The following is a 24,870-nucleotide window of genomic DNA, read 5'->3' on the forward strand; positions in this document are numbered from 1 at the left end:
TCTAAAAATAGGTCTAACTGAGGGAAGTATTGGGCTAAGATGCAGGAAAGAACATTCTAAATCAATAAAGAGAGGCCCATTTCCTTACCAGTACCTTATGTAAGCTTTAGTATTTACATGTTGTTTAACGGTTATTATTTCTCTGATATGGCCCAATATTTATCAAACTATTGCTATGTGTCCAATGCTATACTAAGTAATGTCATCATGGTAAGGGAGGAAGCAAGCCATTCTGTGAAATGAAAATATTCTTAATTTACAGGCTTTTGAAGATATATACATTGAACAACGGAAGACTATAAAAACTATGCTAGAATATGCTGACAAGGTCTTCACATACATATTCATTCTGGAAATGCTTCTCAAATGGGTGGCTTATGGATTTCAGACATATTTCACTAATGCCTGGTGCTGGTTGGATTTTCTAATTGTTGATGTAAGTATCTTGAGTAATTTCATGAAGTTATTGTTAATAGAGGTACATTTGACATTTAGTTTATTTCTGTAACTAAACCCCTGGCTTGAAATATCTGGTTTCAGTAAAATGATGACTTTTTATTTTTTGCCTCCAGAGTTATTATGAGGCTCTGTGCCTGCACTACAAACTCACTGGAGGCCTTTTTTTTTTTCATTTTGTTGCCCTTGTTGTTGTCATTATTATTGTTGTTGGATAGGACAGAGAAATTGAGGTGGGGGAGGCAAAGAGGGGGAGAGAAAGACAAACACTTGCAGACCTGCTTCACTGCTTATGAAGCAACCTCCCTGCAGATGGGGAGCCAGGGGTTCAAACCCAGATCCTTACACTGGTCCTTTTGCTTTGTGCCATATGCGCTTAACCTGCTGCACTACTGCTTGACCCCCTAAATGATAACATTTTTATTTACTTTTTTAAAATAAGGGAAGTATCAAGGAAATAGTAGAAGAGGTTTTTTGTTTGTTTTTTTTTTCTTTCCCACAAGGTTTATTGCTGGGAGGCCCACAGGATAAATCCACTGCTCCCAGCAGCCTTTATTATTTTTTTCTTTATTTGATAGGGCAGAGAGAAATTGAGAGGGGAAGGGGCGATAGATAAGAAAAGAAACAGAGAGACATCTGCAACGTTTGCTTCACCAGGGGTGAAGCATACTACCTCCAGGTGGAGAGCTGGGGCTCAATCCCTAGTACATGGTACCCAGGTGTGCCACCACCAAGGCCTCAGAAGAGTTCTCAGAAATGTAGACAGTAGCAAGAGAAAACAGAGGACTGTGTCACAAGCAGAGAGATCTTTTTATTAAAGTCAATAACCACAAAGTAAGTAACAAAGAGCTAAAAAAAAATTGATTAAGTCATATGGAATACCATAAAAAACACTTCAAAAACTTGAGGTAGATATGAAGATTGGGTATTGCATTTTTAATATCTTTTTGGAGTAAATTTTACTAAGTAATAATAACACATTTGCTTGTTCATTTATATATATATACCCCAAAAGACAAATATATATATATATATATATATTTTTTTTTTTTCCTGTAGATGAGGAGAGAACTTCTCATTCACTCTCACTGATATATAGACACTTGGGTTCTCAGAAGATTCGTTCAGAAGAGTGTCTTTTAAACTTCTTTTCTAAAAATGTATTTTGTTCTATTTTAATGAGAAAGAGATGCAGAGAGAAAAAGTGCAACCAGACGACTGCTCAGCTCTGGTTTATGGTGGTGTGGGGGATGGATTCTGAGACTGTGGAGCCTCAGGCATGAAAGTCTTTTTGCAGGGGAGTCAGGCAGTAGCACAGTGGGTTAAGCACACATGGCGCAAAGCACAAGGACCAGCTCAAGGATCCCGGTTCGAGCCCCCGGCTCCCCACCTGTAGGGGAGTCGTTTCAAAGGTGGTGAAGCAGGTCTGCAGGTGTCTATATTTCTCTCTCTGTGTCTTCCCCTCCTCTCTCCATTTCTTTGTCCTATACAACAATGACAACAATAATGACTACAACAATAAAACAAGGGCAACAAAAGGGAATAAATAAATATTTTTTAAAAAAGTGTTTTGCATAACCATTATGCTATCTCTTCTAAATATAGAAACACTGGCCTCATTTGCATAACTTTATGTAGTCATGGAGATTCAGAAGAAAATAAAATATATTTTCATACATAGTACTATAGCTATATATCTCAAAAGCTAATCAGATGTTTACTATGTATAAAGTTAGGTGTAGAAACCCTACATTTCAGTCTGTTTACCTCAAAGTGAATAGTCTTAGGGGGATTGACAGTTATGGAATATGTCTGACTTGCAGCCTATTTTTTTTATTTTAATTTCAAATGATGGAGAAGCACTGGAGCATAATAGCAGTCATCTGGTTCTTTAAAGTTCATGATATTCTATTGCTCAGGATTTCATAGCTTCCCAACCCCCAAAAAACAAGTGCACTAGACACTATTTCTAGTTGTTCCCTAGCAATCATAAAACACTTTATTTTTAACTCTAGCTGTTTCCAGTATGAATCAATGGTTGCTGTATGTGTATTCATTCTTTTTATCACTACTGACAACTGTGGGCCTATCTCAATTCTACTTCACTTTCTCTCCACATACATACAGACTCGTAATTCTAGAACCAGAATGTATTTAACCCTATGGATTCATATGCAATTGGCTGCTAAGTTGCTTTTTAAAAAAATCTTTTTTTTAACTGTATTTGATAGAACAGAGAGAAGCTGAGAGGGAGGGGGAGGTAGAAAAGGCAGAGAGAGACAGAAAGACATTTGCAGCCCTGCTTTACCACTCATGAAGCTTTCCCCCAGCAGGTGGGAGTTGGGAGCTTGAACTTGAATATTGGTGCATAGCAATACATACACTTAACCAGGTATGCCACCACCCCCCCAAGTTGCTTTTAATAGACAAAAAGTGACTTTCAATTTCATGGTTAATCCTAAATTACTAATAGAGTTAAATCTCAAAATTGTCTTCAAAAGCTTCCTAAAAAGAAGTCTAATAGTCTCATACTCTGCAGCTGTAGTGAACTTTAAAGAATAACTAGCCTTTATTCTGGACATGGAAACTGAAGCCTCCATGTAAATTTTTTTTCCTTAAAATAGCACAAGTAATTACTAAAAATGCTGAAAGTAACTAATTTTTTTTATTCTCAATTCAAGTTCTCTTGCCCACACATTTTATTTTCTACCTGGTGTGTGTGTGTGTGTGTGTGTGTGTGTGTGTGTGTGTGTGTGTGTGTGTGTGTGTATTTAAAAGAGATAGAGAGAGAGAAATATAAAAGTTCAAAAGTTCAGACTGGCTTTGGATTTTACCTTTATAATCTCCAGCTTTTCCTTGGAAAGATCCAACACTACATTTAAGAAACCTCTACAGTTCAAAAAGATATTTTCATGTATAAAGATCATTTATAAATGTGACAAATTCCCCCAAATTTTTGAAATTTACTAAAATGTTTATATTTACTACAAAACTAAAATGTTCTAAAATATTTACATTGTGCTTTAAGTATATTCATATACTGCTCGACATAGAAAATATAATACAAAATATTTTGGTAACAGGGATTTCGCACTATGTTTACATACTTGTATATCTTTTGAGTAATCTAAAAGTATATATATCCTTATGCTGGTCCTTGTGCTTTGCACCAAGAGCGCTTAACCCGCTGCGTTACCACGCAACTCCCTAAAAGTATATATATATATCAATGACTAAAAATGGTGCTTCCAAAATCATTCCCCTTTTGTGAGCTTAAATTTTTAAATGTAAAACTAGGTAGTTAAAAGCTTTATGTTATTAGAAATAAGAATAGTTTATTTGCCCAAATCACCAGTTTAAGTACATGAATAAAATGAAACCTCAGATAACTATTTATTCTCAGAATACTGCATCTATTAGACTAAAATAAATATATGTTAAAACACATTTTGAAGATTGAAGAGATGGCTCAGCTATAACATACCTACCTGAAATTATGAGGTTCTGAATTCAACCCCCAGCAAGGAGAACTCAAAGATGGTAAAGCAGTATTTTGGTCTTGCAGTCTGTCTCTGTCTCTGTATTTCTCACTGTCTCCTCATTCTGAAAAACAGAAAAAAGCTGGACCACTGGCATGGCTTAGAGCTAATATAGATGTGCAAAACTCTTACTTAAATCCCTCACACTGCATTAAAAAATAATAAAAGGTTTTGGAAATGCAGAAATACTTACAAACACTTCACAGTTCACTAGGTATTTCGCTAAAACAAAACTAAACAAACACTCATTTGTTTAGTAAATTAAAACAATAATAAAAACAAAAATAACTGAGGTGTAAGTGAAATACTGCAAAGAAATATGCTTTCACACCTTGAGATATTTATCTATGGAAAGATGTTATCACTTCAGCTATGGAGAGAGCTCACCTGAACTGCCAGACATAACACAGGTTTAAGCCCAGATGCCACCACACTGGAGGAAACTATGGTGTTGTGGTGTCTTTCCCTTTCTTCCTCTGTTTGTTGTCTTTGTCGGAAATATTTGGCCCAGAGTAGTAAAACCCTGACAACAAAAACAAAAAAGTTTTTTTTTTCCTTTATTGGGAGATTAATGCTTTACATTTGACAATAAACACAAGAGTCTGTACATGCATAACATTTCTCAGTTTTCCACATAACAATACAACCCCCACTAGGTCCTCTGTCATCCTTTTCCAGGACCTTTATGCTCCCCACTAAGCACCTCAGTGTCTTTTACTTTGATGCAATACACCAATTCCAGTTCAAGTTCTGCTTAGTGTTTTCTCTTCTGATCTTGTTTTACAACTTCTGTCTGTGAGTGAGATCAACAGAAATATTCATCCTTCTGTTTCTGATTTATTTCACTTAACATGATTTCTTCAATTTCCATCCAAGATGGGCTCAAAACAGTGAAATCACCATTTTTGATAGCTGAGTAGTATTCCATTGCATAGTATATAGACCACAACTTGCTCAGCCACTCATCTGTTGAACAAAAAATACTTAATTTCCTTAACTGCACATCTTCTATCAATAGTTTGTTCTCAAATCAAGGAATGCCTAGTCAACTCTGAAACTGCTTTACAAAGCATTAATCATTTTCATGACCTAAAATATCTTATAGCCACCCCCCTTACCATCACATTATAGACCAGGTTTGAACATATGGGTTAGGAGGTGATACAAACCTTTAGTCTCTTGTTTTCTGTCTCTCTAAAAAAAAAAAAAAAAAAAGCCTGAGAGCAATAAATTTGTTGTGTAAGCACCAAACCCCAGCAATAACCCTGATGGCAAGGGAAAGGGGTGGGGGGATTTTAGTAATATCAATGTATTAATAAAGTATTCCTCTTTGGCCAATTATAATAAAATAATCCAATTAATTCAACAATATAAAATTCTTTATTCCATTGAAGTGTATGCTTTTCTAAAAAAAAAAAAAAAAAGTTCTTGGTTAGTCTTATCATGCCATACCTATGAAACTAAGCCAACATGATTTTCAATTTCTCTTTTTCACACTTCACATCTTACCAACAAGCACATTTTCTTCTGTGTGGCCAACCAATAAATGAATTAAGGACAGAGAATATCACATCACACTAATAGTGCTATGACTAATTAGAACAAGCATTGGCTTACTAAGTGTTCTTCCTACCTCCAGTTACGACCTCATCAAACACTTCCATTAAGAGGATTCACATGGTCCATTTTTCGTCTTAAAAACCATGCATGGGGGAGTCGGGCAGGAGTGCAGTGGGTTAAGAGCAGGTGGTGCAAAGCACAAGGGCCGGCATTAGAATCCCGGTTCAAACCCCCAGCTCCCCACCTGCAGGGCAGTCGCTTCACAGGCGGTGAAGCAGGTCTGCAGGTGTCTATCTTTCTCTCCCACTCTCTTTCTCCCCTTTTCTCTCCATTTCTCTCTGTCCTAACAATGACGACATCAATAATAACAACAACAATGAAAAACAACAAGGGCAACAAAAGGGAAAATAAATATAAAAAAGTTATAAAAATATTTTTTAAAAATCTTGCATGGGATATCACATCAGCTCAATGTCAGGATACTAAATATTAGTAGTTAAGACAGATAAGAGTTTCATGTATAATAACAAGAAGTAACTTTTTTGAGCCATAAATCATTCAACATTTTTATTTTAGTTCAGTTAATCTTCTCAGGAACCTCTGAAGCATCCATTATTATAACTTGAATTTTACAGATGAGGAAATTGAAATGCAGAGTAGTTACTTAGCTGTTAAATGACTAAAGAAGATGCATTCATTATAGAAAATGTTTGAGGACGATATGACGGCACACTTAATTAAGTACACATCTTACAATGCACAGGGACCTGAGTTCAAAGCCCCTGGTCCCCACCTGCAGGAGGTCCCCACCTGCAAGCAGTGAAGCAGTTAGTTATTCAGGTGTTTTTCTATCTCCTCCTTCCCTCTGGATTTCTCTCTGTCTTCATCCAATAAATTAATTAATTAAATATTAAAGAAGAAAATGTTCAAAACAATCCCTGCATTCCAGAGAAAAATAATGGAAACTGAGGATGTATTGATAATTCCATATCCCATAAACATAAATTATCATGTATGCTCATTATCAATCAGGACAGCACTTTCACGTGTTTTTCCTAGAGTGCGCTTCATTAGAGATTCATAATTTCAGCACAGATAAAATACAATGTTTTTAATAACCTGGAAAGTTTTGAATTTTATATAATTTCAGACAAGAAAGGAAACTCAGAAATTATCTGATTTGAGATCTTTGTTGGGGAGTCGGGCAGTAGCGCAGCAGGTTAAGCACATGTAGCAGGAAGCTTAAGGACCAGATAGGATCACAGTTGGAGTCGACGGATCCCCACCTGCAGAGGAGTCGCTTCACAGGCCTTGAAGCAGGTCTGCAGGCATCTCTCTGTCTCTCTTCCTCTCTATCTCACCCTTCTTTCTCAATCTCTCTGTCTATATCCAATAGCAAACAAACAAACAAACAAATAAATGATCTTTGTTTAAAAGAGAGAGAGATGGACCAGGGGAAATAATGCAAGGCAGCAGACAGAACTCATCCTGGATATCCCAAGTTTGAACCAAACATCACCAAAAGCCAGATCTGAGTGATACTCTGTGGAAAAAAAAATGAAAGAATGAGGGAAAAAGGGAGAGTTGTGTTTGGAAAAACATATGGGACATTCCTTAAATACAGAAATCTTGACTTCCATGGGCTATGGTAATGTTCCAGAAGAATTTATTCTTCTGTTCCCCAGGAATGGACACTGCAGATTCTCTGCAGTTTCCCACTGCCACAGATAATACCATAGTGATTGAGATATTTGCTTTAAATAAATAATATGCATTTTCTAATTCTGCACAAAGTTAAAGACAAGCTGTAAAAAAACCAAGAAAAAAGTTAAAAGGAAATCAAAGGCAAAGAAGCTGTCCCTGAGTTACACAGTGTGTTTAAGTAAAAATGAGCTCACATTCCTGACAGACATTGTGAAATGACACTGAATGCCCTTCACATTCTTTTCCTGCCATAAATCTTTCCCATCCCAGCTAACCTAGTTTCATCATCTCCATTTCACTAACCTGGTCTTCGCCAAGTGTCCGGTCCATCACTTCATTTTAGATCTGGTCCTTACCACTACCTGAGTCCCAGGTGATCTTATAATATATATATATATTATATATAAATTATTTTTGTTTACAAGAGTACAAATGTTTTAAAAGTACAATTTCATACCTCCTCAAAATATGTCATCTCACCACAATTGCCACCAAAGTGTCAATATCTACCCACCAAAGTCCACTGGACCCCTTGCATCCCAGGTCTACTCCCAACTCTATCCCTTCTGGTAACCTCTGTTCTGCACTCTGCACCCTGTTTACCTTCATTTGTTTTGCTAGCTGTTCCTTTATTTAGTCTATATGGGTGAAATCACAGTTTTCCTTTTATATGGTTGGTGTCTTTAACTTTTTCTGGGGCTAGCTTAGATCTGATGAGGTGTTCTACAATGTAAAAATTTCCCCTTGTTTATCTAACACACATTGACTAAAGCACAATTAGGCACAATTATTAAAAATGTTTAACCTCATCCCATAAAAGTTATCCTGGAAGAAGAGATATCTAACCAATTTACATTACATGGTAAATGGCTTCAGTACATATAACCTAGAAACTATACAAATTCAAGAAAGAAACATAATTTGTAATTAATAATAAAGGACAAATCCTTGAAAAAGCCAGATTTGAACTAAATCCTGAATCATCAGTGGTATATATATATTTGTTAAGAAGGGTTAAGTTGTATGAAAGTAACTAACTGGAAAAATGCAGAGCTATTTATAAAATTGGGACTCTGGTTCCACTCATAAGAAATGTAATAGTACTGAAATGAGGCTGTTATTGAAAATGATCCAATTATGTGGAAGATGAAGTCTTTCAAGTTATGTATAAAGTGTTATATGCTGGCACATACTAAAAATATATATAACCTATTTTATTTCATTAATCAACAATTTATTTCTTGTTGGACTGATTAAATTTTTGTATCCTTTCACAGGTGTCATTAGTAAGCTTGGTAGCTAATGCTCTTGGCTACTCCGAACTTGGTGCCATCAAATCCCTGCGGACTCTGAGAGCCTTAAGACCTCTAAGAGCTTTATCCCGATTTGAAGGCATGAGGGTAAGAAGAATGAAAATTCTACCATTCTTTTAATTTAGCTTCAAGCCTAGTCCCCACTGCACTGGAGGAAGGAAGTTTCAGTGCTATGATGTTTTTCCTTCTTGTTCTCTCTCTCTCTCTCTCTCTCTCTCTCTCTCTCTCTCTCCTCTCTCTCTCCCTCTCTCTCTCTCTCTCTCTCCTTCTCTCTCCCTCTCTCTCCCTCTCTCTCTTTCCTCCAGGGTTATTAGTGGGGCTCTATGCCAATTTTTTTCCCTTTTGTTGCATTATTGCTATTATTGCCATTTATGTTGTTGTTGGGTAGGACAGAGAGAAATCTAGAGAGGAGGGGAAGACAGAGAGGTTGAGAGAAAGAGAGACACCTACAGACCTTCTTCACCACTTGTGAGGTGACCCCCCTGCAGGTGGAGAGCTGGGGGCTTGAACCTGGATCCTTACATTGGTCCTTGCACGCTGTGCCATGTGCACTTAACCCACTACACTATCGTCTGACCTCCTTCTCCCTCTCCTTCTCCCTCTCCCTCTCCCTCTCCCTCTCCCTCTCCCTCTCCCTCTCCCTCTCCCTCTCCCTCTCCCTCTCCCTCTCCCTCTCCCTCTCCCTCTCCCTCTCCCTCTCCCTCTCCCTCTCCCTCTCCACCAAAAAAGTCAGCCTATAGTGGTAAAGCCCCAATAAAGACAGAATGTTCTGCGATGATTCATATCAAACCAAAAGTAAATAATGATTTAGATACATATGTGTGCCCTAATACAAACACTATATCTGTATATTAATGTGATATTTCCTATATTTAATTAAAAGATTCCAGAACATAAATCTTTCAGATCTGTAAGCTTAGCCTCCTAAAACTGATTATTGCAGATCTTCAGAAAGTATAGCAGAACTAGGACTAAAATTCATGACTTCTGATAATCATTCAAGGATGTTTTTGCAACATCCCAAAATCACATGCTGCTATTTCTTGCTATTCATTGTTTATACATTTAAGATGACTATTTACTACAGACATTCATATTATGGGTTTTTCTTCTAATCAATAGATAATTTGATTCCTCTAGAAAATGACTGGTAATGGAGCTGGGTGGTATCACACCTGGTTGAGCACACATGTTACAATGTACAAGGACCCAGGTTCGGGCCCCCCCCCCCAGTCCCCACCTGCAAGAGAAAAGCTTTGCAAGTGGTGAAGCAATGTTACATGTGTCTCTGTCAGGACTTCAACCAGAATCCTTACATGGGTCCTTGTGCTTTGTTCTCTTTGTGATTAACCTGGTGCACTACATCCCCCCTGCCACTCCCCCATCTTAAAGATTTTAAAATGCATCTTAGTCTCATCTAAAATAAAATTTTTAAATGAACTCAGGGTCTCATGCAGGCATAATATCACCACTGAGTGAGTGCTCCAAGCCAGTATTTCATTAATTATGTTACTGGGAGAGAGGAAAGAGGGACAATTAGGCCAAGAGAAGAAGAGACACTCAGCACCGTTCCACCATCCATGAAGCTCCCTGACTGACATCAGTGGCATTCCTATTGTGATTCCAGAGCTCAGACTCAGGCCTCAGAGTTAACAAGGTTTATGTACTCCTGGCTAAGCCATTGCCTTCCAGATTTAATGAGAGGCAAGATAACTAAATCACTTTAGGATTAGTGAGATAAGATGTGCCCTAGTGTGAACATGTGCGCTTAACCAGGTGTGCCACCGTCCGGCCCCCTCATCATCAACCATTTTGAATCCATCTTGCCATGTCAGATTTTTGTCTCTTTTCAAGTCATTACATATTTTGCTTTCTTAAATCCTTTAGTTCTTCAGTTCTGTCAGTTTCCACATATCAAATATGCTCTAGAAAATGTTAGGAGAAATCATTTGTCCTTCTAATCTTTTTCCATCTAGATTTTTATTTCACTCTTTTAATGCCCATATTGATACCAAGTAAATAAATGAAAAGGCTTGCTTCATTTTAATGGTTTGTAAATTGTCTTATCTCATTCCTTTCTCTAGGTGGTTGTGAATGCTCTTGTGGGAGCAATTCCGTCCATCATGAATGTGCTACTTGTCTGTCTCATCTTCTGGCTGATCTTTAGCATCATGGGTGTTAATCTGTTTGCTGGCAAGTTTTATCACTGTGTTAACACAACAACAGGTAACATGTTTGAAGTTAATGAAGTCAACAATTTCAGCGACTGTCAAGCTCTCGGAAAGCGAGCTCGGTGGAAAAATGTGAAAGTAAACTTTGATAATGTTGGTGCTGGCTATCTTGCACTACTTCAAGTGGTAAGTGGATACTATATGAGCTTTGAAAAATTTGTCAGAATGTTTCCTGTAAGACTATTTCTGTGATGTTCTGTTGGAGTAACTAATATTTAACGGAAAAGAAATTAAATACATCTCTTGCCAACCACACAATCTGGGTTTGAACCCAGCCCTCATCATAATGGGGGATGTTTCTGTGCTGTGGTGCCTTTCCTTGCTCCTCTAGCTACCTTAAACATTTGGCCCATAAAGGTGAAACCCAACAATACCAAAACAATGAAGTATCTAATTATAATACCTATCATATTAGCTTGACTGAACTGCAAGGAAATTTTGACTGCAAAGAATACATGTTCATCTCTTAGTACATTATTTTATATGATTTTAATCATATGTGGTTTCATATTTTGACTTTGTTTTTCTTGTTAAATTATTGATGACTATTGCACTACTACCATTTTTAGTTTTCTGTAGCAATCACTGATAAAGGAGGAATTTAAATACTAAAATAGCAGTGCTTGTAGGGAGTTGGGCGGTATGTGCAGCGGGTTAAGCACATGTGGCATGAAGGGCGAGGACCAGCATGAGGAGCCCAGTTCGAGTCCCCGGCTCCCCACCAGCTGGGGAGTCGCTTCACAGGCTGTGAAGCAGGTCTGCAGGTCTCTCCCCCTCTCTGTCTTCCCCTCCTCCCTCCATTTCTCTCTGTCCTATCCAACAATGATGACATCAATAATAATAACAACAATAAAACAACAAGGGCAACAAAAGGGAAAATAAATTTTAAAATATAAAAATATCAGTGTTTATTATGTATTGATGATTAAATATATCATTATATTATTTATTGCACTGACAGCTGAGAAGTATAATTCTGCTGTGTGTGAAAATGTAAATCTTAAGGTGTGGATTTCAACTGTAAAATGTTTAATAAATTTAACTTAATTGAGAATACATTAATAAATCAATAAATCAATACTTAGCTAATGAAAGTCATCTTGTTTAAACACAGCCTTAGTTTGAACCGCAGTCTATCTTTTTATAGATTTTTTTATTTGTGATTTAATATTGATTTACAAAATTATAAGATAACAGAGGTATAATCCCATTCCTTTCCCACCATAGTTCTGTGTCCTCATATCCTCCATTGGAAACTGCATTAATTCTCCTAAGAGAGAACTTACCTTTTCTTATATACAAGAAACTTTAATTTGAGGTAGGAATCTCATATATCAAGAATCTAGTGAAAATTTAGTGTAAGAAAAAGTAGAATACCCCTCCAGATAAAAAAATAATAATAAAGCAAGGTCCAAACTATTTTTTAAAATATTTATTTATGTATTTATTCCCTTTGTTGCCCTTGTTGTTTTATTGTTGTAGTTATTATTATTGTTATTATTGATGTCATTGTTGGATAGGACAGAGAGAAATGGAGAGAGGAGGGGAAAGACAGAGAGGGGGAGAGAAAGATAGACACCTGCAGACCTGCTTCACTGCTTGTGAAGCGACTCCTCTGCAGGTGGGGAGCCAGGGGCTCGAACCGGAATCCTTAAGTCAGTCCCAAACTATTTTTTATTTTATTAGTGACTTAATATTGATTTATAAATTATAAGATAGCAGGGGTACAATTCTGCATTGGTCCCACCAGCAAAATTCTGTATCGTTGTTCCCTCCCATTGGAAGCTACAGTAGTTCTCCCAAGGTTGCAGATAAGAGTTGACTGTTATCTCTGTAAATAGCTATATTTATATATATTAATTCTTTTTCCCCCTATGATATGGCCCTCTCATCCCTTCCAAGTCACACCTATACCTATTACTACTTTCAAATGTTTCTCCCTTTTTCTTCTCTCTTTGGGTCCTGATGGAGCTGGAGCGCAGATCCCTCTGGACATCTTTCCCCATTATTTCTCCCCCTCTGAAAGTATGGACCAGTATTATTTTTAGGGTGCAGAAAGTGGAGGTTCTGGCTTCTATAATTGCTTCTTTACTGAGGGAGAGCCCTTTCATAGTGGGGTAGTGCTATGGAAAGATGAGGTTCATGGACACATTGGTAACATTTTCTGCCCAGTGAAGTCAGATGGGAATTTTGACAACATCTGCAACTTGGTGGCTGAAAGATGATAAGATATAAAGCAGGACAAAATGGGTAATAAACGAGGACCAAAAAGTAGGAATAATGCTGATGAGAATAGGGGTCTTAAGGTGGAAAGAAGCTAGGAAGTCTATTTTAGGTATGTTCCTAAGGGCCCATGACTTTCATAGTTTTCACTTGAGTTTGATAGCTAACATGAAGGTAGACAAAAATATTGTCTGGAAAGATGATGTAGGGGTTGAGAAAAGGGCTAGAAAATGGGATTAGGTCAGAGAGTAGTTCCCAAACTTGAAGAAAATCTAAAACAAAACTGTTTACCCCATCAACCAGACCCAGGACCCATATATATTATTATTATTATTATTATTATTATTATTATTATTATTATTATTATTATTATTATTTTATTTAAGAAAGGATTAATTAACAAAACCATAGGGTAGGAGGGGTACAATTCCACAAAATTCCCACCACCCAATCTCCATTTCCCATCCCCTCCCCTGATAGCTTTCCCATTCTCTATCCCTCTGGGAGCATGGACCCAGGGTCATTGTGGGTTGCAGAAGGTAGAAGGTCAGGCTTCTGTAATTGCTTCCCCGCTGAACATGGGCCTTGACTGGTCAGTCCATACTCCCAGTCTGCCTCTCTCTTTCCCTAGTAGTGTGGGTCTCTGGGGAAGTGGAGCTCCAGGACACATTGGTGGGGTCTTCAGTCTAGGGAAGCCTGGCCGGCATGCTGATGCATCTGGAACCTGGTGACTGAAAAGAGAGTTATTATTTAGCATAGGAGCCTGTGTAACCTCTGAATCCCTGTCAATCTGAGCTCACAGTTCATGGTCACAGCTGGGAACATTCTAAGCTTCACTCATTTCAGGACCAGTGTTCCTTGAGTGGCAGGATAGGATGAGCTAGTCTCCCTACTATTACTACTTTATAAGAAGGACAAGTTCCTAGAGTAGCCCACAAAAGTGCATATGGTGATGTTCCTGGTGAAAGTGACTAATGATAGTGGAGAGAGGGGTCTATTAAAGGTCTAAGCCCATCATATCTGTGTAGGAATCCAAGATTCCCTAACTAGGACCCCAAATGATGGGGTGATCTGGTATTGACCAAAAAGGCCATCATTAAGTGAGCCAGTCTCTTGCCCTTATCCAGCTGTTGTAGCCATTTCTTGAGAGCATAGTTGGAGGTTCTAGCAGGGGAACACAGATACTCATACCCTTGACTGAAGACTAGTCCATCTCTATTTGGGGAAGGCCATCCTCTTTGACCAAATGTGCAGCTTTGAGATGGATGCATATGGAGTGGTGAGGGGGAAAGGGGACACCTGCCTAGCCAGCCAGATCAGTGGAATAAACCCTGGTGATCAATTGTATGACAGATGGTGCAGCCAGATCGCCCACACACCCACCATTTCTTTTCTTTTCTTTTCTTTTTTAACCAGAGCACTGTTCAGCTCTGGTTTATGGTGGTATGAGGGATTGAACCTGGGACTTTGGAGCCTCAGGCATGAGAATCTGTTTGCATAACCATTATGCTATCTACTCTCCACCCCCACTATTTCTTTATCTAATAACCTTCAACTTTCTCCCAGTTGTTAAGCTCTGAGTGTCATTTGTTGTATCTAAACCCATATTAGGTTTATGAGGTCTGCCTTATTTGGATTTTTCTACTAGATTGCCGAGCTTACTTGGTCTTAGTTCAGAGAATTTATGATGTCTTCTTTAGGCCATTCTACTAGGATCCTAGGTTTATTATGTCTAAGTCTAATCACAGAGGACTATTAGGCACTCTTATATAATTATTTTCATATTGATATTATATAAATACCCCTGGCTTATGGATACATGTATACCTATACCCAGTATCCTAGGCCTTAGTCTGTATCTAGTATCTGTAACTTTGGTAGATAACGTGCCAACTGAAATGGAATTAAGTAGTACTGTGTGTTAGGAAAGATCTTACCAGATTAAAGGAGTTGGGAGGTTGACATCTCAGGCTTGGTGTCTCTGGCAAAAATCCGCAGTAACAAGTCAGTAGCAGCGTAACGTGGTATGGCATGGCAGCAATGGTAGTATGATTTAATTGAGAATGACAGAGGCAGTATGATGGTAAGGTATTAAAGAGAAGAAACATCAAGAAATATGGGCTTAATGCAAGATCCATACTCCACATTCAGTTTTACTATACTTCTGTTTCATTGTTCATTCATGTAAGTCTCTATAGAAAAGTTCATAATATTACAAAAAAATTATTTTAATAGGGATTCCGGCGATGGTGCAGCGGGTTAAGCGCATGTGGCGCAAAGCGCAAGGACTTGCGTAAAGATCTGGGTTCGAGCCTCGGGCTCCCTTCCTGCAGGAGAGTCGCTTCACAGGCAGTGAAGCAGGTCTGCAGGTGTCTATCTTGTTCTCCCCCTCTCTGTCTTCCCCTCCTCTCTCCATTTCTCTCTGTCCTATCCAACAATGATGGCATCAATAACAACAATAATAACTACAACAATAAAAAAAAAACAAGGGCAAGAAAAGGGGAAATAAATATAAATTTTTTTTTAAGTTTTAAAAAATTATCCTAATGACACTATGAAACTTCTTATTCATATTCTTTGGTTATATTTTCATATAAAATTCAAATGTATCTATTTACAGGCCACATTTAAAGGCTGGATGGACATTATGTATGCAGCTGTTGATTCACGAGATGTAAGTGTCACTCAAATACTACTTATAGTCACTAGAATTTCTGTAGTGAAGACTTGTGGTAATTTCACCAAAATACCCAGAACTTTATGTTATATGCAGTCAGAACACACGTAGAACTCAACTTTCTAAGTCAGTATACTCTGACATACACAATATTTTTATCTATTATATATAATATTTAGATATATTTATATAGCTAATACAAAATGACACATAGCTATATAAGTCAGAAGGTATCAGACTGACTGAAAATAACACTTTAGGGAAAAGCGTTAGGAAGACATTCCCTAATCCTGAGAGTATGATAAATTAGTTTATTAAACAGCTTCCAAAAACATGACAAAAATCAGTCAAGTTCCAGAGAAACTCAAGAATGAATATAGGAATAAAAATAATTCCCCAGGACATACCTGTTTGTGCTGATGTTTTTCTTAGAAAGTTATTTTCTGCTTTTAAAGTCAAATATCCACGAGTCAATTTCCAAATCCAAATTGACAAAATTTAAAGTAAAATAACTAATGGGTTCTAAATGTCTTCTTTACTTATACCACTATTGGGGCTGGGTGGTGGCGTACCTGGTTGAGCGCATGTATTATTTATATCACTATTATTCACTCTATGGAATATGTATAGATAAAGCCATAATCATTCAGAATAAATTCATGCACTATCATAAAAATGACAGACTTTCATTATATTGATTATTACTTTAAGACTCAGCAATACACCTCTTAAGCTTATATCCAATGGGCACTCAAGCACTAATTTGAAGGGATATATTCACCCCTATGTTCTTAGCTGCATTATTCACAATAGCCAAAGAGTGGAAGCAGGCTAAATGCCCATGAGCAGATGACTGGCTAAAGAGGTTATGGGATATATAGTCCATAGAATACACTACTCTGTGATCATACAAGCTTTTTAAAAAGTTAGTTTTACAGGACAACACCTCAGGGTAAGGCAATGATACTCCCATATGAATTAACAACACTCAATTTAACTGAAGAATTTTTATTGTGTTTTAAATGTGATTTAATATTTTCAATATTATATAGGTTAAACTTCAGCCTGTATATGAAGAAAATCTGTATATGTATTTATACTTTGTCATCTTTATCATCTTTGGGTCATTCTTCACTCTGAATCTATTCATTGGTGTCATCATAGATAACTTCAACCAACAGAAAAAGAAGATAAGTATTTCTCAGCTCTCACGTTTTTCCATTCTGAGTCTGTTGTGCATTAAGATATCCAGAATAAGTGTAGTTATGAGACTTAGATCATTTCTGTATTCCTTTCAGTTCAGTAAGTCCTCAGTTCAGCTACAGTGGACTCCATCCTCCAGTTGAAGGCTCCTCTCCAGGGTCATTCTCTACAGACTTATCTTGTTATCTTCCTGACTCAAAAAATGTGGACACTGATTCAACATATCCCATGAGCTTTTATTGTCCAGTGCTTTAATCCTGCTTACAGACCTTTCAGAAATTACCTCCACCTAGTTTTCCAACTTCATCTTCTCCCACACCACATTTTCTGTTTCTTATTCCCAGCTCCTCAGTCACCACCCACTACCAGTAATAATATTACTTGATAAACACTCGGTAACATGGATTTTCTTTCTTTTATCCTTTTTCTCAGTATGTCATGCTCTTATACCTCCACAGTATTATATAAGATATTTTCTTTCCCTGCAATACTTTCTATAGTACAGCTTTAATCACCTTTTAAGATTTGACTTAAGGGTTGTCTATATCCATGCCCTTCCTGAGTCTTGGAGTTTACTGTTATCTCTGCAGTGCTTTTTCTTTCTTTTTTTTTTTTTTTATCACTAGAAGTCCAATGCGCTATCCATTGCGCGTCAGAGCCTGCCTTTTCTTTTTTTAATATCACTATATATTCTTCACTGTCATATATTCCCTATATCTATCTATGTAATTGGGATACCAGGTACATTTTCTTTTTCTTTTTTTTGCCTCCAGGGTTATTGCTGGGGCTTGGTGCCTGCACCACCATGAATCCACTGCTCCTGGAGGCTATTTTTCCACCTTTTGTTGCCCTTGTTTTATCGTTGTTGTGGTTATTATTATTGTTATTGCTGTCATTGTTGGATAGGACAGAGAGAAATCAAGGAGGGGGAGACACAGAGAGGGAGAGAAATATAGACATCTGCAGACGTGCTTCACCCTCCCACCACCCCACCCCCAGCAGGTGGGGAGCCCAGGGTTCGAACCACAATCCTTATGCCGGTCCTTTCTCTTCCCTTTCACTTTGCGCCATGTGTGCTTAACCCACTGTGCTACCGCCTGACCCACCCCCTCCAGGTGCATTTTCTAACAAAGAGACAGTGGTTGAAATTTGTAGCATAAAGAAATAAAACTTCAACATTAAGATGAGCTCCAGGGTTTTTTGTTCATGAAGATATATTTGAGTACCCTGAAACTTCTTCTAAACATACATGATTAAATTAGGACCATAGTTAATCAGAGTTTTAGGCGATTACATATTTATATAATATTAAAGTACTAAGAATTTTATAAGAAAAGCTGACTATATCTATATGAAGCAAAATAACCACCCAACACTGGAAGCATATTAAAAATTCAAACATTATTTTGTATAAGTGCTGCTGTAACACATGATGGGATTGTAACCAGTTTTATGCTTTGTCTTTACTTTGGAGGCCAAGATATATTCATGACAGAGGAACAAAAAAAATATTACAATGCAATGAAAAAGCTTGGATCCAAAAAACCTCAGAAACCCATACCTCGGCCATCAGTAAGAATTAATCATCTTCTTTAATATTCCCAATCCTTATTTGCATCTGATTAAACTGGGCAGTAGCCAAGACCAGAAAATACAGGATGATATTATCAATATATAACATGCCTAATTATAAAGCTCATAGAGTGTAACATACCTCACAATGGCTATGCTTAGTGAAGACTACTAGAGACCTTCAAAAACGGCAAGTTTTTAATGGTTTCTCAGTTGAAAACCTCAAGCTCATGATTCTCAGTAACTGTTTCCAAAGCAGGCTTCATGCTTCTGCTGCCACCTACTGCTGCCAAAATACCTCCCATTCCTGTACCTCTGATCACATTACAAGGCAACCTTTCATCCTTTTAAATAGATGCCATTTCCTAGACTTCTCATTGAGCCATAATCGATGTTATTCTGGTCTCTATGACCAGAGAATGCTCTAAGTCCTTCTAGAAAGAATGCATATTATAAAAATAGTTTTTCGACCCCAAAATAAAGAACTTCAGAGGTCTGGAGAGCTCCATAGGAGAAAGCACAAACAATGATTGATTATGTCCACAGAACTGCGCCCTACCCTCTATCCTCTTAGATGGTTAAATAATAAGGAAACTGACTTTTATTTATTTATTTATTTATTGCCTCCAGGATTATTGCTGGGGTTCGGTGCATGCACTATGGAATCTACTCCTCCAGGAGGCCATTTTTCCCATTTTGTTGCCCTTGTTGTTATTAGTATTGTCATTGCTGTTTGTTGTTGTTGGATAGGATAGAGAAATCGAGAGAGGAGAGGAAGAGGGGGAGAGAAAGATAGACACCTGCAGATCTGTTTCACCTCCTGTGAAGTGACGCCCCTGCAGGTGGGGAGCCGAGGGCTCGAACTGGGACCCTTACAACGGTCACTTGAGCTTTGCACCATGTGCGCTTAACCCACCGTGCTATCGCCTGACCCCGAAATTGACTCTTTAAACGTCATACTCAGCGTCACAAAACAGGGTACACAGAAGCATTTACCTGTTTTATTGAAATAATTTAGCTATTATATGAAAGCAGTCACTTTATATTTTAGTTTTGGATAAATATTTTAGTTTTAGACTGTAATATTTTCTTTTTTTATTTTTTCTCTCAGGTAAATTTTAATTATTATTAATTTTTTCTCTCTGGTAAAAGTGAGTATAAGAATTTTAAAAGCATGTGGCCCCAAAGTTACTTATTTAATAGGATAAAATAAAAGAAAAACAAGTCATATATTCTTGTTAAAGTATATGTAAAGAAGGACAGATGAAAAGAGAAGTAAATTAACAATCACACAGAAAGGCAAGGAGAATTCAATAAAAACATCTTTTACATATTTTGAAAGAGAAAGATTAAAAATAAGATTTGGCAGCAGGTGCATTATGGGACTATATCTTGTAATCTTATAATCTTGGAAACCACTATTAATTATTAGTAAAACACTTTTAAAAAGATAAATGAATTGGTGTATGCAACCATGCAAAAGTCTATATCACCCTGTTTTTTAAACTTTTACTAGTAGTTGTCAATAGCTTTTGCAACAATTACTAAAATGAAGTAAACCCCATGCACATTTACCACAAACATATCTTAATTAGCATTGTGTTTCGTTCTTGTCATACGATTATTTTTAGAGGTCCAGACAGTGGCAAGCCTGCTTGAGTGCACGTCACCATGCACAAGGACGTGCAAGGAGAAGGGGCTGACCCTTCTCATCCTCATCTGCAGGGGGAAGCTTTAAAAACAGTGGAGCAGGGCTGCAGGTGTCTCTCTTGCCTTCCCCATAGATTTCTCTGTTTCTATCCAGTAAATAAATACATTAAAATGTTAAGTATTTTTATATTAAGAAAAATAGAAAACACAGAGTTGTTTAGGGTAATTCAAAAAGCTCATGGCCAAAAGTGAAAGGACATCATTTTCAATTATACAGTATCATTATCAGTGATGTAATATCATACTAATATGCATATTAGCATTAAGTCTTTTTCCTCTTTCTCTTTCTAGAACAAATTCCAAGGAATGGTTTTTGATTTTGTGACCAGACAAGTCTTTGATATCGGTATCATGATTCTAATCTGTCTCAACATGGTCACAATGATGGTGGAAACTGATGACCAGAGCAAATATATGACTCTAGTTCTCTCCCGGATTAACCTTGTGTTCATTATCCTGTTCACTGGAGAATTTGTGCTCAAACTAATCTCCCTCAGATACTACTACTTCACCATAGGCTGGAATATCTTTGATTTTGTGGTAGTGATTCTCTCTATTGTTGGTAAGAATGGTCTATTTCAGGATAGAGGGTCATCAGGGTTCTGGTGTATTTCCTAGACACCAATAACAGGGAGATGAGAAAGACTATACTGTAACCATCACCTCACCATTAGTATAAAATGGAAATTAAAACTGAGACTTAGAATATATGCAATACTACAATTTACTGATATTGTTCATTTTCCTCTAACTGGAGAACACAGGTTTACAAAATATATTTGAGAGTCAGAACTAATCTTTCCTTGTAGCACATTTCATGTGGGTGGTGAACTGTTCATAGTAACAACATATTTAGAATCTTAAATTGCCAATCCACTATATGAGATTACTTAATTTCTTAAATTTTACAAAAATCCATATTGGTTTATGATTCTATGGAATCATAGAATAAAACTATATAAACCTTAATTTTTAAATTCTAATATTAGAGAGTGTTATATAGCAAAGAACTATATAAGAATCTTTTTTCCCATGGAGTTTATAAAGATTAAGGATTTATATAAGTGTAAACATACTCACCGTTTTCTGTATTATTTCCATAGGAATGTTTCTGGCTAAACTGATAGAAAAATATTTTGTGTCCCCCACCCTGTTCCGAGTCATCCGTCTGGCCAGGATTGGTCGAATCTTACGTCTGATCAAAGGGGCCAAGGGGATCCGCACACTGCTCTTTGCTCTGATGATGTCCCTGCCTGCACTGTTCAACATCGGCCTCCTGCTCTTCCTGGTCATGTTCATCTACGCCATCTTTGGAATGTCCAACTTTGCCTATGTCAAGAAGGAAGCAGGGATTGATGACATGTTCAACTTTGAAACTTTTGGCAACAGCATGATCTGTCTGTTCCAGATCACCACTTCTGCTGGCTGGGATGGATTGTTAGCACCTATTCTCAACAGTGCACCACCCGACTGTGACCCTGACAAAATTCACCCTGGAAGCTCAGTGAAAGGAGACTGTGGAAACCCCTCTGTGGGGATTTTCTTTTTTGTCAGTTACATCATCATATCATTTCTGGTTGTGGTGAACATGTACATCGCTGTCATCCTGGAGAACTTCAGTGTGGCCACTGAAGAGAGTGCAGAGCCCCTGAGTGAGGATGACTTTGAGATGTTCTATGAGGTTTGGGAGAAGTTTGACCCAGATGCCACCCAGTTTATAGAGTTTGCCAAGCTGTCTGATTTTGCAGCTGCCCTGGATCCTCCCCTTCTCATAGCAAAGCCAAACAAGGTCCAGCTCATTGCCATGGACCTGCCCATGGTCAGTGGGGACCGGATCCATTGCCTTGACATATTATTTGCCTTTACAAAGCGTGTTTTGGGTGAGAGTGGAGAAATGGATGCCCTTAGAATACAGATGGAAGACCGGTTCATGGCATCAAATCCCTCCAAAGTATCTTACGAGCCCATTACTACCACTCTGAAACGTAAACAAGAGGAGGTGTCTGCTGCTATCATTCAACGTAATTTCAGATGTTATCTTTTGAGACAAAGGTTAAAAAAGGTTTCAAGTGAATATAACAAAGAGGCAATCAAAGGAAGGATTGACTTACCTATAAAAGAAGATATGATTATTGACAAATTAAATGGGAACTCCACCCCAGAAAAAACAGATGGAAGTTCCTCTACCACCTCCCCTCCTTCTTATGATAGTGTAACAAAGCCAGACAAAGAAAAGTTTGAGAAAGACAAACCAGAAAAAGAAAGTAAAGGAAAAGAGGGCAGGGAAAATCAAAAGTAAAAAGAGACAAAGAATTATCTTTGTGACCAATTGTTTACAGCCTATGAAGGTGAAATCTAGGTGTCAACTGGACTCCCAGAAGAGGTCTATGCCAAACTGACTGTTTTAACATATACTCATGGTCAGTGCCTATAACAAGACAATGACCTCTTTGTCACTATAACTCTTTTAGTCAGGGTATCAACACTGACAAGAGGTTGCTTTTTTACTACCAGCTGACACTGCTGAGGAGAAATTTAATGGCTACCTAGACTGTAGGGATAGCTGTTCAAAGTGATCATTGTACCTATACCAAACACCTTTAGTACATTTGCATCCACCATATTTTTAACTTCCATATCTACCATATTTTTACAAAATTTGTTCTAGTGAATTTCCCTATCCCTTAATTCATAGTTTGTTCATATTATTGACACTATTTTTGTAAATGAGGTTTAAGTTGAGGGGAAAAATATATAAGAACCACAAGTCTCTCAAATAATCAACTAAAAAAGTTTTCCCTGAGCAATAAAATTTTTGCTCAGAACCAGAAAAAAAAAAGGCTTATGTCAACAACCAACAACTTCAGGTACTTCCATTTTCTAGATGGTTTTACTTTTGAAAATATTTTAGTCTCTTGTGTTTGTTTATATCTAAACAGATATGTGCCTGTAAAATTTCCTCTACATTTTAAAGGATTATTTTTATGCAAAGTATTTTGTTTCAGCAAGTGCAAATTTTATTCTGAGTTTCAGAGTTCTATATTTAATTTTGGTTAAGTACTTCCCCCAAAAAAGTGATCTAATAATCTTCTCTAGAAAAGTATATCTAAAATATTGCTTTAGAATTAATTTTTCCACTTTACTGCTGCAATTTGCTTTGCCATCTTCTGCTCTCAGCAAAGCTGACATTTTATGTCAATAAAACATCCTCTGTTTTGTAAATAGTTATTTTATCCTGTGGTGCATGTTTGGATATATGTGTGTGTGTGTGTGTATGTGTATATATATATACACACACACATATATCCATCCTGATAAAAACTTACATACAAAATCTAATATGTACCACAGTGTTGTGTGTGTGTGTGTGTGCGTGTGCGTGTGCGTGTGCGTGTGTGTGTCTTCTGCAAGCTTCCAACAGGGATGTATCAATCCTATACCATTCATTAAACATAAATAGTTTGAAGAATATCACTATTGCATGTTAATATTGCCTATGCTGCTCTATTTTACCCAATTCATACTTCACAAATCCTGGTTAGAAGTCACAAGTTGTTGTTAGAGTGAACTCAACCAGCTATGTCTATTACATCAACCAAAATAGCTTGCATTAATTTAAAAGCACCTTTACTTTCACATTTTAATGCCATTTGAGTGTCATATATGTCTCTCTAGATTTCAAGGAAATACACTACATACTGCCTATTGTCAAAACCTATAATTCATATTTTGCTAAAAATATGTTCAGAACTTGTTTAAATATAAATAATGTAAAAATGTTATCAATTTTATTTGCTGCATTTTGTACATAAGAAAATTATTTTCAGGTTGATGACATGGCAATTTATTTTACTTTATGCTTTTGCTTTTTATTTTTAATCACAACCTCAAACTTTTGAATCCATAAGACTTTTCAATAGATAATTTCCTAAAATAAAAGTTAGACAATGGGTTTTGTGAATTTCTTTGTTATAATATATTTTCTATCATTCCAGTAGGAGATACATTGGTCAAAAACTCAAACCTAGATCATTTTCTACCAACTACGGTTGTTTCAATATAACCCTTTAGTCATAGAAGGTTTTTTTTTTTACTCAACTTTTGTAGTATTTGCTTATGCAGACTAGTTTTATTTTTTTAATTCCTGCTGCACTAAAGCTATTAGAGATACAACATGGGTTCTGTCCTTGTTGGTCATGAACAAAGTGGAAAAGTGTGCAATTACTTAACATGATACAAATTTTGTTTTTTTGCACAAACCAAAAGTTTAATGTTAATTCCTTTTATGAAATTATTTACTTGTAGTGTATTGATGAACTGCATGCAGGGAATTGCTACTACTAAAAAGAATGGTGAGCTACGTCATTATTGAGCCAAAAGAATAAATATTTCATTTTTTATTGTAATACTTTCTTGGCCTCTTTTTTTATTGTTGGAAGCTTAAAATACATATATCTGGGGCCTGGAGGTGACTCAGTGGCTCTGGGCTTGATCTCGAATATCAAGTGAGAGTGTCATGAACAGCACCAAAGGTGGGGAATTACACCGACAATGGAATAGTGATGGTGTCTGTCTCTCCTCTCTCACTCTACCACTCTATCTCTACTTGCTCCTCTCTCTCCTAATATATATAAATATATATTTGGGACAATGAGTCATCTCAGTATTATCATACTACCTGG

At 37.1% G+C, this 24,870-nt stretch overlaps 1 protein-coding gene across 7 annotated transcripts in view; it reads left to right on the forward strand.

Annotated features, from left to right (window-relative positions):
- SCN3A (sodium voltage-gated channel alpha subunit 3) overlaps nucleotides 1-24,594 on the forward strand; it is a 123,154-nt gene extending 98,560 nt beyond the window's left edge. For all 7 annotated transcript variants that reach the window (XM_060177786.1, XM_060177785.1, XM_060177789.1 and 4 more), the window contains 8 exons: nucleotides 263-436; nucleotides 8,537-8,659; nucleotides 10,657-10,929; nucleotides 15,647-15,700; nucleotides 16,756-16,893; nucleotides 18,374-18,478; nucleotides 20,480-20,750; nucleotides 21,292-24,594. In XM_060177786.1, the coding sequence (XP_060033769.1) occupies nucleotides 263-436; nucleotides 8,537-8,659; nucleotides 10,657-10,929; nucleotides 15,647-15,700; nucleotides 16,756-16,893; nucleotides 18,374-18,478; nucleotides 20,480-20,750; nucleotides 21,292-22,487 (2,334 nt within the window). In that variant the 3' untranslated portion in view covers nucleotides 22,488-24,594. The remainder of the gene's footprint in view (nucleotides 1-262; nucleotides 437-8,536; nucleotides 8,660-10,656; nucleotides 10,930-15,646; nucleotides 15,701-16,755; nucleotides 16,894-18,373; nucleotides 18,479-20,479; nucleotides 20,751-21,291) is intronic.
- The last annotated feature ends 276 nt before the right edge of the window (nucleotides 24,595-24,870 follow it).

Source organism: Erinaceus europaeus, chromosome 18, assembly GCF_950295315.1.
Source record: "Erinaceus europaeus chromosome 18, mEriEur2.1, whole genome shotgun sequence".
Classification (NCBI taxonomy): Eukaryota; Metazoa; Chordata; class Mammalia; order Eulipotyphla; family Erinaceidae; genus Erinaceus; species Erinaceus europaeus.